The sequence below is a fragment of the Ursus americanus genome, chromosome 4 (genome assembly GCF_024610735.1).
Source record: "Ursus americanus isolate L20-20 chromosome 4, mUrsAme1.1.p, whole genome shotgun sequence".
Classification (NCBI taxonomy): domain Eukaryota; kingdom Metazoa; phylum Chordata; class Mammalia; order Carnivora; family Ursidae; genus Ursus; species Ursus americanus.
Genome location: NC_142130.1, coordinates 46824681 through 46840175, shown reverse-complemented (window position 1 = coordinate 46840175; position 15495 = coordinate 46824681). Strand labels below are relative to the sequence as shown.

Genomic DNA, 15495 nt, shown 5'->3' with positions numbered 1-15495 from the left:
AACGTGTTGTTAAGCTAGGATGGGGACGAGGAGGTTGAGACTAGAAAGAGGGCCTTCTCCTTTCTGAGCCAGTACAGGAAAGGGAAGCAGATCAAACCGATGATTTCTGTCTGTCAGAGCTGCAGGCCATATTTCCCTTCCCCCCAGTAAGAGAGAAGCGTGAGGACCTACAACCATATTCAAGTACGACTATGAAAAAACACTTCATTCCACCCACATATGGTATTTGTTGTTACTGTTACGTTCAGAAAAGGGGGGTAGAGAAACCAATCAGGGGGCATCTACTATAAATACAGCCACCGACAGCATTGATTTGAAGACATCTGTGGGATGGTACCTACATAGGTTTCTATTTCATTTGAGAAAATGAACATAAACTTAAAAACATGAAGTTTTTATTCAGAAAAGAGAAACCTCAAGTGTTTTAATAAAACACAGAATCCATTCAATGATCTTTAAAGATTTTAACTTGCAATACGACCCGTGGATATTTTAAACATCATCCCTTTCACAATTTAGACTGTTTTGGTTCGATCAAATGATAGGCGTCATTTCTACCCTGCTGGTGATCCCTATTTCCAAATGCAGATAAACGCATAGCGTGAATGTAATGGAAGTATATGCATACCTATTTCCCAGGTACTGTGATAAAAATTGTCTAGCCTCCCTCTGTGCTTAAAGCGGAAAGGAAAAAGATGCTCTGGTGGCCCAAAGAAGAATGGCTTCATCATTTTACCCCACCTGGGTGACCAGCTCGGAGTAATACTACCATTTGTAAGATGGTACATTTTGTCACCACAGAGCATATGACTGGCATTAGGCTTCCTGAAATGTTAAAAGGAGGCCTTTGGAATCTAAAAAACAAAATAAATGAATAAACAAATACAAAGCAGAATCAGACTTATAACTACAGAGAAGAAACTAGTGGTTGCCAGGGGGAAAGGGTTGGGGGATGCGCAGAATGAGGGCAGGGGGACGGGTGATAACAGACTTCCAGCTGCGGAATGAATAGGTCACGGGATAAAAGGCACAGCATCGGGAATATAGTCGATGAAGCTGTAATAGCATTTGCATGGTGACAGATGGGGGCTTCCCTTGCGGTGAGCAAGCACAACATATGCAGATGTTCAATCACTGTGCAGTACACCTGAAACTAATGTAACACCGTGTCAACTATAGTCCAATAAAAAAATTTAAAACACACACACACACACACACACAAGATGCCTTCAGAGACTGGGTGTGATAAGGCAGAAAGAGTACAGGTTTGCATCCAAAGGCTTGCCTTCAAGTCTCAGCTCTAGGGAGGCATCCTGGACCAGTCACCGGGCCTCCCCTGGCCTCACTGTTTCCTCCTCTGAGAAACGATGCACGTTCATATGGTTGTTGTAAAGAGGAAACGAGATAACATATGTAATTGTTACGTAAGAGAAAGCTGTTATTATGTTTCCTGCCTAAGTTCTGGTTACACTGACATTGTTCATTTAAATGCTGTTCATTGCCATTAACCCCGCTGACAACTGGCAATTAACTGTTGACAATAACACTATACTTTCTGTAAATAGAGACAATGCCACATTTTACCCCATTACTCAGGCCTTCCATTCACCAAATGTTACCTAATAACTATACTATACTTCTCATCACTTTCATACACTGATTTTATGGGATTCTATCCAAATCCAATGGCATAGGTTTTGCTATTTCATGGTGTGTTCTCAAAGTACACAGGGTCCATCCTACCACACTGAATTAGAGTTGTTAATGACTTCCAGTAAAGGAAGTGTCAACTCTCAAGTAATTGCCCTCATAACCAGATTAGGAGATTTTCTTTACAAGTCCCCTAAATCTCTTGCTGTCACATCAAGCATATTTTTTGTCCTAATCTTTTCAGTGGAAATGAAATACACATGGTCAAAATCATGTCATTATATTTCAAGAATCAAGGACTTAAATTATAAGACAACTCTGCGTTTTAAGCTTTGAAGGACCATCAGTTTTCTGTCAACGTGGCTAAATTTCTCTTGCCTGTTGTCACAAGGGACACTGTTTGAATGTGTAAAAGAGAACTGATGCAGCTTTGAAACTAATTTTGCAATGCTCCGTGATGGCATCACCACTTTTCAAGGAGGAGAGGGTGAGAGTGTGCCAATACACAGACAATGGTAAGCCGGAGGTAAGGAAAACCGTGGAAGATAGATACCAGTTCTGTGGGTCCGAGAAGGCCCAAGACTGGGCTAAGAAGCCACAAATATATGTTAGATCTGTGGGGAGGGACCTAAATTCTCATGGCTTATAACTAAGAAGCTCCCATTAACCAGGAAGTCAGTAAACTGACTTTCTAAGGGGCTCAGCAGGACCCAGAGAAGATGCAAAAGGTACTGTGATTACACCCCATTCTAAGTGATAGAAAGCCAAGTTAAAGAGAGATTCTGTCACCTATCCAAGATCTCACAGCTAATGGAGCCAGAGGAGTCAAACACAGGCAGTCTGGCCCCAGAGTCAGAACCTAAAACACTATCTTAATACTGAATGAAAAGTTCTTAGCTCATAGGAAGGGATCAATATTAGTAACTCTTCTTAATATTGAAACCAGGCCAACCCCTGACTCCTCTGTAGGAGATACTTCAGTTTCAAGCCTGGGCCAGAGCCCAGTTACGAGTCAGACACCTTGGCCAGTAACCTCATGAACAGGTTTCCTAGCCCCCACTGGGCTTCAATGTTCACTTCTCTAAAATGAAGGCGCAAGGCTAGCTCAGTATTTTATAATCATGCTCCCTAGAACTCTAGGCTTTCTACAGAGAGTCCAGAACAGAAATGAGAAGTGGAGTCTTGGGCCCTCAGATTCCCAGCTTCCAATTTAATCAGGGAAGTTCTACATTTATCTCATATATTTGGGGTCTGAACAAAGTTTATTTGGGGAAAACAGGTTCTGCTACAAACCAAGAAACGAGACTAAAAAGCCCTGGGCCTTGAGGAATCTAAGAGCCCTTACCACCTCTGGTTTTTTCCTTAGTCTCTAAATATGGGTAACTTGGGGACTCCAGGGGGAAGGGGTAGCAGTTTCTAAATGCTGGGGTGTGTGTGTGTGTTTTAATTTTCCCTTCTTTTTTTTTTTTTTTTAAGATTTTATTTATTTATATGACAGAGAGACAGCCAGCGAGAGTCGGAACACAAGCAGGGGGAGTGGGAGAGGAAGAAGCAGGCTCCCAGCGGAGGAGACCGATGTGGGACTCGATCCTGGAACGCCGGGATCATGCCCTGAGTCGAAGGCAGACACTTAACAACTGCGCTACCCAGGCACCCCCCCTTCTTTTTTTTTTTTTAGGGCTGGATAAAAATAACCAAACAGGAGTTATTCTGTATTAGCAATATTGATCCACTTCTCCAGGCCAAAGAATTTAGAACAAACTCCACGGAGAAGCAAATGTTTGATTTAGGGGTGCCTTCTTTAAAGGGGGATACTCATTCTTTCCCTCCCCAAGGAAAATAATGTAAGTCTAAAGGGCCTGTGATAACAGTGACATTCATCAATACTTAATCGGTCTTTTTCCTGTTTTAGTCTGAACTACTTCCTCCAAGAGCTCAAAGCAATGAAATCAATATGTTACTTAAATAGAAAATGCATAGGGTCTAACAGGTTAGTGTCCCTGGAGACAGCCTCTGGGTAAGACTCCTTTACAATAAGGCCGTATGTGGTGTGAAAACGAACTAGAAGGCAGAACTCCAACACTGGGTCATGGTCTCCTGCCAGCGGAAGCACAGAGCTGCACATCCCAAAGTTTGCAAATAGTTACATGCAGGTCTCCTTTATCTTGATGGAAAAGCACACTAACGAAGTATCTTTCCACAGGTGGCAAGGAGCTAGAAAGTTCACAGGGATGACCGCTACCAAGCTGAAATGTATCCATCACTGACATTTTCTGGTTTCACACATATGCATTTTTGGGAATTAAAAATGGATAATGAATTTTAGAAAACTATCAAAAACTACCTGTTTTCCAAGAGGTTAGGATTATTAGCACAAATCCAGAGGTCAAAAAATTCTTTTTCCTGATTAGTAATAGAAGAAGGCAAGACTCTCCATTTAAGGCAAAGATCTGATAATGAAAACAAAATCACACACAAGAAAGAGCACAGTCAGAAGTGAACATAGCAAGTAATACGTCAGACTGCACATACCAAAAGTATGACATAGCTTTCTATCCAGAGACAAGTGAATCCATGACCACGTACCTTTATCTGATGGTACAACTAGTCCAGGATTCTATGAGCTACCCTAAAACACCACCAGTACAGTGTTGTTATTATTGCTGTTGTTGTTATTGCTTAAGTTCTCTCCGGTGAGTTCCTGCTCCTTTCAGCCAGAAGAATGTTGACTAGGTCCCTCCCCACCTCTTCTTGAACCACAGAAGACTTCTAGTGACTCGTCTCTTTCATTTTCTCCCACCTACGATCCCTCTGCTGCCACACCACCTTCCATCTCCAAACACACAACTACCATAACAAGGACAATCAAGCTCTCTGAACCACTTACACTCCTTGCTCTGCACCGGTCTCCTGCTCTTACCCCACTCTCCAGCCTGTGATTTCTGACTTCTTTCGTCTATTTCCTCCTTTCACTCCTTCCCTGCCTATAGAACCAAGGCACTCCAGTCTCTCCAGGCTATTCTCAACTCTAATCCTGAATTCTATCCACATACACAGCTAACGGCTCCTAGGTAAACATTCTCTCTGTTCATCAAAGATCGCGGCAGTATGCACATTGGTTAAGAACACACAGTGTTCAAGTCACAGTGGCTAAGAACTGGAATCGCTCTACCAGTTACTACATCTATGATCTTGGACAAAGTACTTCCCTATGCTTCCGTATCATCATCTGTAAAAAGAGATTAATATTAGCACTTACTTAAAAGGATCATTGAAGATTAAATGACATAATAATGATAAAAGCTAACATTGCTAGGCATTATTTATGATGGTAAATTTTATGTGTCAGTTCGACAGGTCCATGGGGTAACCCGGATATCTGGTCAAACATTATTCTGAGTATGTCTGTGAGGGTATTTTGGATGAGAACATTTGCACTGATAGACTGAGTAGAGACTACCCTCCCTAACATCGGTGGGCCTCATCCAATCAGTTGAAGAACTGAATAGACACAAAAAGGCTTACTGTCCTGTAAGAAAAAAGGAAATTTTCCTTCTTGTCTTGTGCTGAGATATCAGTTTTCTTCTGCCTTCAGACTCAAACTGAAAGATCAGCGCTTCCTGGGTGTCAAGCCTGTCAACATTCAGACTGGAACTACATCACTGGGTCTCCCAGTTCAGGCCATCAGACTCAAATTGGAATTAAGCCAGTGGCTCTCCTGGGTCTCCAGCTTGCTGACTGCAGGTCTCGAGACTCGTTAGCCTTCTTAATCATGTGAACCAATTCCCAGAATTAATATCTATCCATCCATCCCCCCATCCGTCCTATTGCTTCTGTTTCTCTGGAGAACCCTAATATACTACCCTGAGCACTTAGCAAACTTTATATGTGTTAATTCATTTTTTCACAAAGCTGTAAGATGTAGCTACAAATACTAACCCCATTTTATAAGTCTGAAAACTGAGGCTTAAAGAAGTTAAGGAATTTGCCCAATTTTTTACAGCTCTCAGATACCGGAGACTGGATTCTGGCAGTACCCTGCACACATCAAAATCACACATTAACTTTTAGCCATTATTGCTACCGTCCAATAGGATGCTGCATATTACTGCATCATCCATTTCCTCAATTATTCCTTCTAAATGTCTGGCGTGTATTTTCCTCTGAAATCACACAGCCATGATTTTCTTCGGACATTTACAATTTCTCCCCTGGATCCTGGATGATGCCAGTAGTCTTCCTACAGCGCTGACCTCAACCTTTGTGCTAGCCCTCCTCCCAATCACCCTGCACTGAGCTGCCAGAGCTACCTTACCACAAGTGACATAGGATGCTCAGGTCCTCTGTGGACCACCCCAGGGACAAGGTGGGACAGGTGTTCCCTGGGCACAGTGTAATTTTAACTACTATTGTGCGCTTTTTTGTTTGCCTGGCTGCCTTCCCCTCTGGATGGCAGATTCCTTGCAGATAGAGGAGTGTGTCTTTATTTTCTAAACCTTTATACAGTGGCTAGAAGATGTATCAGAGGCACACAATCGTAAGTGCTCAGTGCTTCAATGATGTTCTCCTACTGAAAAACTCCCAGAGCCTCATCATTACTTATCAAAGTAAAAACTCCTTACTCTGGCATTCCAAGCCCTCTAATGGGTTTACTCAACCTAAACACTCTTGTCTTTTATTATTCACTGATCATTTATCCAGTAGTCAAATACTAAGTACTATATATTTAACACAGTGCTAAGTATTAAAATGAAAAATAACTGTTTCTATTATTCTATCACAAAAAAATTAGCTGAAGTGTACACTTGATATTAACACACCTTCCCCACTACTTCTCCGCCGCTCAAAATTCTACCTTCGAGAGACATAGAGGAAGATGGTGATGGAGCTGTAGGAGCGCAGACTCACGTTGTCCCTCGAACACTGCTAGATAACTATCACATCATCCGAAATACCCCAGACACAGACCTGAACACTGGCAGAACAAACTCCACAGCTAAAAGGAGAGAAGCGGCCATATTGAAGAAGGTAAAAAAAAAAAAAAAAATCTATTCTAAAGACCATAGCAAAGGCTACCTCTGTCATGAAGCCTGGCCTCAACTTCCATCACCTCCCTTTTAAACCTCAAATAACTTGACAACTCTTTGACCTCATTTACCTTATTTTCATCTCTATTACAATTAGTTTCATGTATTTCTAAACCTTTCCTTGACCCTAATCTCCTTGAAAGCAAGCACGCTGTCCTACCCACCTCTGTCTCCCTCACAACCCATTTTCTAGCACAATGACTTGCTACTGGGAACTAAGTGCTGATTGGAATGGAATTCAACACTCACCACACTGAATGATGAATGGGATGGCCATGGCTTGTCGTCTTTGATACTGAACAGAATCTAAAGATTTCTCCATGTCCTTGTCACTCTGGTATCCAAATTCATTCCAAAACAATGTTAGATTTCTATTACCTTAAAAAAAAGAAAAAAGGCAGGCAAAAAATAATGAAGGAAAATTAAATCAACAAGATCAGGATGATAAGCAGTTTGAATATAAGCACATGTATAGGGGCGCCTGGGTGGCACAGTCGTTGGGCGTCTGCCTTCGGCTCAGGGCGTGATCCCGGCGTTATGGGATCGAGCCCCACATCAGGCTCCTCCGCTATGAGCCTGCTTCTTCCTCTCCCACTCCCCCCGCTTGTGTTCCCTCTCTCGCTGGCTGTCTCTCTGTCAAATAAATAAATAAATCTTTAAAAAAAAAAAAAAATAAGCACATGTATATACAATATGGTCTCAACTGTGTAAAAACGAACACCTACACAAAAATATGAAATAAAAATATTAATAGTTTTCTGTGAGTATGGGTCAAATTTGTCTTCTGCTTTATACCTGCATTTTCCAAACTATATATAATAAATATATTAGGATTGCAATATTTTAAAACAAATACAACAGCAGTTATAAAAATATATACATATTGCAATAAACTACATTAACATTTAAATTTTTTTCTTAACTACTCCCAGAAGCGACTGTACTGATTAAACTTAAAGGCCACCCTTCAACCTATTGATACAGATACTTATCATCTTGTCCCACTGCCAGTTTCTTCACCGTTATTTTACTTCTGGTCCCCTTCTTTCCAGTCTTTTACGCCCCACCCTCACCCCGGATTCTATACTCCCTCCTTGCTTAGACGCAGCACTAGTCACGGAGGACCACTAGCAGCCCTTCTTAAGAGGCTGTGCTCTGATCCTTTGACCCAGCAATTGCACTGCTAGGACCTTCGCTACAAACATACAAAACAAAGACTATATCTATCACAATACTGTTTGAATAGCAAAAGAAAAAAAAGGAAACAACATAAAAACCTAAAATAGGAAACTGAAAAACACTCTTTCCAAACAAAGGACAGTAGGCAACCTTTAAAACAGGCAGTGAGAGCTAAATGCATAGTTGAGTCAAGGCCTCTTAGATGGCATGTTAATATTTTCTTTTAAAAAAATATATGAAACAAAAAGAAACAAAACGATATGAAACAGAATACCTAGCATAGTCAATTTTTGTAATTTATAAAAAGCTTATACATATACAATTTTGATGGATATGCCTTCCTATTCCTGAAAGGAAATAACAGAAAGTTTTAATAGTAGGTGCCATTGGAGAGGGAAAGAAATTGAGAAGAAGGTGGGAAGAAGACACTTTCACTTTTCATTTTTTACCTTCTGAACACTGAATATTTCTACATGTGCACGTATTACTTTAAAAAAAATTTTTTTTTAAAGAATCCAAGTTTACCACTCTGTCCAATATGGTAACCACCAGCCACATGTGGCAACCGAGCACTTGAAAGGTGGCAGATATAAAACATTTCAACCAATATACAAATAGTGATAATCTAACACACACACCTTGGAAATAAAATATATGCAGTAGGGCCAGCCTTACATCAACCTTAACATACGACTGTATAATCCATGCAAGCTACAAATAAACATCCTCACACCGTACTATTCCTGTTAAAATTTAGGTTCAGAATGCTATGTGCCATTAAGACCAGCAAAGAAGGAACTCCATCTTCGAAAGGAAATATGAAATTGGGCCAGGCTGAAAACGGCCCTCACAAATTCCCAGCTCTCCTACCTTGTCTCTACAAAACTCCTAGCAGCATCCGATTTCCCTCTGGACTCTGCTTTTTGGGCTTCTCTCAACTCAAACTCTTGGCGTTCAGCTAATTGCTCAGCATTGAGTCTTGGCCCAGCCCAGACTCTACTTCTTCACTGCTCACCAGATCCTGAAATATTTTTTGGTGTCTGGACAGGGCTTGAGACCTCATTCTCTGATTTCCGCATGAACTACTCAGTTTTTACTATGTCGGAGTGAGAGGTGCTGCAGATTAGAGTCAGATGGCTTGGACTGCTGTCTCTGCCACACATTAGTTGTATAACGGTGGGAAGCTACTGATTTTTCTTATCATAAAGTGTTTACAATAACTTGCCTTACAGGGTTATCATGAAGAATAAATGCGAAGGTGTACTAAAAACTATAGCACTCTGCAGAAATTTAAGTTGCTGCTGTATTATATTTATCCTCTCTCTAAATACTGCTTCCCCAAGGATACTGTACCTTTTCAAAGGAGGAACTGTGCTTTATAACTTCGCATGCCCTCAACACGGAGCTCAGCATCCTGCACGTAACAAGGCCTCAAAAAACGCTGCTAATCTTGACAAAATACCTCTTATTAATGTGCTGTATGGGTTAAAATGAAGGTGAAATCATGTCTCTCCATGAAATATTAACTAAACACAGTTAACACAACCCACATAACTTCTAAAACAAGTATCAACTGTGAACCCCAACATAAACACCTTAAGGGTGGTAAAACTACTAGGATGTTAGAAACAGGCACATACCTCTCAAGGGTGGGGATGATCCCTGCTCTGTGATCACATCATTCTTTAATGCTTACACATTACATTTTAGTTTACTTTATGCCTATTTTTCCCTCTAGATAGCGAAATCCTTGAAGACAGTGGCTATGTTAGGATTTTGTTTTCAGAGGCTGACACACAGAGCTTAATGTTTACTTGCAAGATTCAATAATACTAAAGAATGACTGGCTATCAAAGCAGAAGAGAGGATATTCAGTAGCCCAAACATCATGAGCAGGCCTGACAGAAGATATTATACTATTCAAAGCAAATATCAGGACAAAGAAAACAACCAGAATTATTCACTCTGGGGGTCAGAAACAGCTTCTTCTAACTGTCAACGGAAATTCAACTTTGTTTCTCCAGACAGAAACTACTCCAACTTGCGCAACTTACAACATGCTATTAAAACAAATTGCCAAGGACTGGACCCTGAAGACTAGGCAGATGGTTCAGCAAGTGGATAAATAAGTCAGAAGGATAGCAGCAGGAGGAAACATATCATGCCGGTTTCTATTTTCTTTTATGTGTTACTCAGTCTGTAGACATTTATACAGATACCCTGAAAAAAATTCCTCCCATACGAGGGAACCTCCACCAAGCCATCAGTGGATTTTTCAGCAGAAACCTTGTAAATCAAGAGAGCGTGGGATGATATAATCAAAGTGCTAAAAAAACAAAAACAAAAACGACAACAAGAACACCACCAGCTGCCAACCCAGAATAATTTACCCAGCAAAGATGTCCTTCAGAAATTAAGGAGACACAAAGAATTTCCCAAACAAAAGCTAAGCTTTTTCATTACCACTAGACCTACCTTACAAGAAATGCTACAGGGAATTCTTTAAGCTGAAATGAAAGGATACTAATTAGTAACTTGAAAACATGAAAATGTAAGATTCACTGGTAAAAGTAAGTACATAGATTCAGAATGCTCTAGTACTAAAGAGTGGTGTATAAATCATTTAATTGTAGTATAAAGGTTAAGACAAAAGTATTAAAAATAAGTATAGCTATAATAATTTCTTAGCGTATATACAATATTAAAACATCTGAATTGTGAAAAAAAACAAAGAATGTTTGTGGGGAAAGGGAGTAACAAGGTAGAGCTTTTGTATGAGACTGAAGTTAACCTGTCATAAGCTTAAGCTACTGTTATAACTAAAGCATGTTTTATGCAAGCCTCACAGTAACTACAAAGCAAAACCTAGGATAAACAAAAGTAAAGCAAAACAAACAATAGAGCAAAACAAAAGATAAAGAGACAGGATTCACAGCATTACGCTACAGAAAATCATCACATTGCAAAGGAAGACAGCAAGAAAGGAAGAAACAAAGGAACAAAAAACAGCAATTAAAACAATAAGATGCCAATGATAAGTTCCTATCTATCAGCAATTATGTTAAATGCAAATGGATTATATTCTCTAATCAAAAACATAAAGTGGCTGAGTAGATTAAAAAACAACACCCAACTATGTGCTGACTGTAAGACACTTACTTCAGTTTTAAGGATATATATAAGCTCAAAGTGAAGGGATGGAAAAAGATAGCCTATGCAAACAGAAACCAAAAGAGAATGAGGATAGCTATACTGATACCAGACAAACACACTTTAACCCAAAAAGTTCAACAAGAAACAAAGGAGGTCATTATATAATGGTAAAAGAGTAAATTCATCAAGAGGAAATTACAATTTTATATACATATATTTTACATATATATGTGTGTGTGTATATATGTATATATACACACACAAACACACACCCCAACACCAGAGCACCTATATATATTAAGCAAATATTAACAAATCTGAAGGCAGAAATAAATGACAATGCAGTAACAGTAGGAGACTTCATTACCCCAATTCCAACAATGGATACATTAATCACAGAGAAAAATTATAAAGAAATAAGGTACATGAACCATACTTTAGAGCAAATGGATCTAACAGACACACGGTATTTCACCCAATAGCAGTAGCATACACATTCTTCCCAGACACACATGGAACATTCTCCAGGATAGATCATGTTAGATCACAAACAAGTCTTAACAAATTGACAAATACTAAAATCATTATCAAATATCTTTTCTGACTATAATGGTATAAACTAGAAATTACTAATAGGAGAAAAGGTGAAAATTCAAAAACAGGTAAAAATTAAACAACAAACTCTTAAATAACCAATGGGTCAAAGAGGAATTCAAAAGAGAAATTTAAAAATATACTGAGATAAATGAAAATAGAAACAGCATACCAAACCTTAACAAAGCAATAAAAGCAGTTTTAAGAGGAAAGTTCATAGCAATAAATACATTAAAAAACAAGAAAGATCTCAAATAAACAATCTTTTCACCTCAAGGAGCTAGAAAAAGAACAAATGAAGCCCAAACTTAGAAGGAAGGAAATAGCCAATATCAGTAGAAATAAATGAAAGAGAGAACAGAAAAACAATAGAAAAGATCAATGATACTAAAAACTACTTTTTGAAAATATAAACAAAATTGACAAACCCTTAATTAAAGTAAGAAAAAGAGTGAAGACTCAAAATCAGAAACCAAAGAGGACACATTACAACTGTTACCCCAGAAATACAAAAGATAAGAGACTGCTATGAACAATTATATGCCAACAAATCACATAATCTATAAGAAAGGGGTAATTTCCTAAAAACATACAAATGTCTAAGACTGAATTATGAAGAAATAGAAAATCTGAAAAATCTGTAACTGGTAAGAAGATTTAATCAATAAACAAAAATTTCCCAACAAAAAAAAGCTCAGGACCATATGGCTTCACTGGTGAATTCTATCAGACATTTAAATAACAATTAATGGCTATCCTTCTCAAACTCGTCCAAAACAATTGAAGAGAAGGGCACACTGCCAAACTCATTTTACAAAGCCAATATTATTTTGACTCCAAAACCAGATGAGGACACCACAAGAAAAGTACAGGCGAATATCACCAATGAATACAGATGGAAAACTCCTCAAAATAATACAAGAAATAATAGTCAACAGCACAAAAAAAAAAAAAAGGATCATATGCTATGATCAAGTGGAATCTATCCCTGGATGAAATTGATTTATACACAAATCAATAAATGCAATACACCACATTAACGGAAGGAAAGATAAAAAACATATCATCATCCCAATACATGTAGAAAGGACATGTGAGGACAACTACATGCAAAAGAATAAAATTTACACCATATATAAAAAATAACTCAAAATTAATTACAGACTTAAATATTAAGACCAAAACCCATAAAACTCCTGGAAGAAAACATAGTCAGTTGCTCTTGAACATCAGTCTGAGCAGTATTTTTTTGGATCTCCTCCAGCAAAGGGCAACAAAAGCAAAAACTTAACAAAAGGGAGCACATCAAACTAAACAGCTCTGCATAGCAAAGAAAACATCAACAAAACAAAAAGGCGAAATCCTGAATGGCAGAAGATATCTGCAAATGACATATAGCCAGTAAGGGTTAATATCAAAATATTCCACAAAAGACCCCAAATAGCCAAAGCAATCTTGAAAAAGAAAACAAAGCTGAAGGGATCACAATTCCGGACTTCCAGCTACATTACAAAGTTGCAGTCATCAAGACAGTATGGTACTAAAACAAAAGAAGACATATACATCAACAGAACAGAACAGAAAACCCAGTAGTGGACTCATAACTATATGATCAATTAAACCCAGTAGTGGATTCATAACTATATGATCAATTAATCTTTAACAAAGCAGGAAAGAATATCCAATGGAAAAAAGACAGTCTCTTCAACAAATGGTGTTGGGAAAACTGGACAGCAACATGCAGAAGAACGAAATTGGACCACTTTCTTATACCATACACAGAAACAAATTCAAAATGGATGAAAGACCTAAATGTGAGACAGGAAACCATCAAAATCCTAGAGGAGAACACAGGCAGCAACCTCTTTGACATCAGCCGTAGCAACTTCTTACTAGATACATCACCAGAGGCAAGAGAAACAAAAACAAACATGAACTACTGGGACTTCATCAAGAGAAAAAGCTTCTGCACAGTGAAAGAAACAATCAATAAAACTAAAAGGCAGCCTGCAGCATGGGAGAAGATATTTGTAAATGACATATCAGATAAAGGGTTAGCATCAAGAATCTATAAAGAACTTATCAAATGCAACATCTGAAAAACAAATAATCCAGTTAAGAAATGGGCAGAAGACATGAATAGACATTTCTCCAAAGAAGACATCCAGATGGCCAAGAGACACATGAAAAGATGCTCAACATCACTCATCATCAGGGAAATACAAATCATAATCACAATGAGGTACCATCTCACGCCTGTCAAAATGGCTAAAATTAACAACACAAGAAACAACAACAGATGTTGGCAAGGATGCAGAGAAAGGGGAACCCTCTTACACTGTTAGTGGGAATGCAAACTGGTGCATCCACTCTGGAAAACAGCATGGAAATTCCTCAAAAAGCTAAAAATAGAACTACCCTATGACCCAGCAATTGCACTACTAGGTATTTCCCCAAAGGATACAAAAATACGGATTCAAAGGGGAACCTGCATCCCTATGTTTATAGCAGCATTATCAACAATAGCTAAACTATGGAAAGAGCCCAAATGTCCACTGACTGATGAATGGATGAAGAAGATGTGGTGTATATATATATATATATATATATATATATATATATATATATACCCATACATACACACACACACACACACACACACACACACACACAATGGAATATTACTCAGCCATAAAAAAGAATGAAATCTTGCCATTTGCAACAATGTGGATGGAGCTAGAATGTACTATGCTAAGTGAAATATGTCAGAGGAAGACAAATACCATATGATTTCACTCATCTGAGGAATTTAAGAAACAAAACAGATGAACACAGGGGAAGAGAAAAAAAAAAAAAAGAGAGGGAAGCAAACCATAGGAGACTCTTAACTATAGAGAACAAACTGAGGCTTGCTCTGGGGGAGGTGGGCAGGGGATGGGCTAAATGGATGATAGGTATTAAGGAGGGCACTTGATGTGGTGAGCCCTGGGTGTTACATGTAAGTGATGAATCACTAAATTCTACTCCTAAAACCAGTATTTCACTATATGTTAACTAACTAGAATTTAAATAAAAATACATAAAGAACTCAGCTCAGTATCAAAAAAAAAACAAAAAACAAAAAACCAATCTAATTAAAAAATGGGTAGATGACTTAAATACACATTTCTCCAAAGAAATACATATAACCAATGGACACATGAAAAGATGCTCAACCTCACTGACAGTTAAGGAAATACAAATCAAAATCACAATAAGATATCACCTCATAACTGTCAGAATGGCTATTATCAAAAAGACAAGAAATGACAAGTGTTGGTGAGGATGTGGAGAAAAGGCAGCCCTGGTGCACAGTGAGTGGGAATGTAAAATGATGCATCCACTATGGAAAAAGTATGAAGTTTTATTAAAAAAAAACAACAACTAAAGATAAAACTACCATATGATCCAGCAATTACACTTCTGGTTATTTACACTAATTAAAACAGATATTTGCACGCCTATGTTCATTACAGCATTATTTACTATAGCCAGGATATGGAAACAACCTAAGGATCCATCAACAGATGAATGGATAAAGAAGATGTGGTATACATATACAATGGAATATTACTGAACCATTAAAAAGAATGAAATCCTGTCATTTGTGACAACCTGGATGGACCTAGATGGTATTAAGCTAAGTGAAATCAATCACACATAGAAAGAAAAATACCATGTGATTTCACTTATATGTGGAATCTAAAAAGCAAAACAAAATAGAAACAAACTCATAAATAGAGAACAATCTGGTAGTTGCCAGGGGAGATGAACAAAACAGGGGAAGAGAATT

The 15495-nt window shown here is 38.4% G+C and overlaps 1 protein-coding gene across 1 annotated transcript in view; it reads right to left on the bottom strand.

The window, feature by feature from the left end:
• MORC1 (MORC family CW-type zinc finger 1) overlaps nt 1–15495 on the bottom strand; it is a 157536-nt gene that overhangs the window by 66729 nt on the left and 75312 nt on the right. The window contains exons 15-16 of the mRNA XM_087861296.1: nt 6987–7115; nt 3995–4100 (exon numbers count right to left, since the gene is read on the bottom strand). Of these exons, the coding sequence (XP_087717422.1) occupies nt 3995–4100; nt 6987–7115 (235 nt within the window). The remainder of the gene's footprint in view (nt 1–3994; nt 4101–6986; nt 7116–15495) is intronic.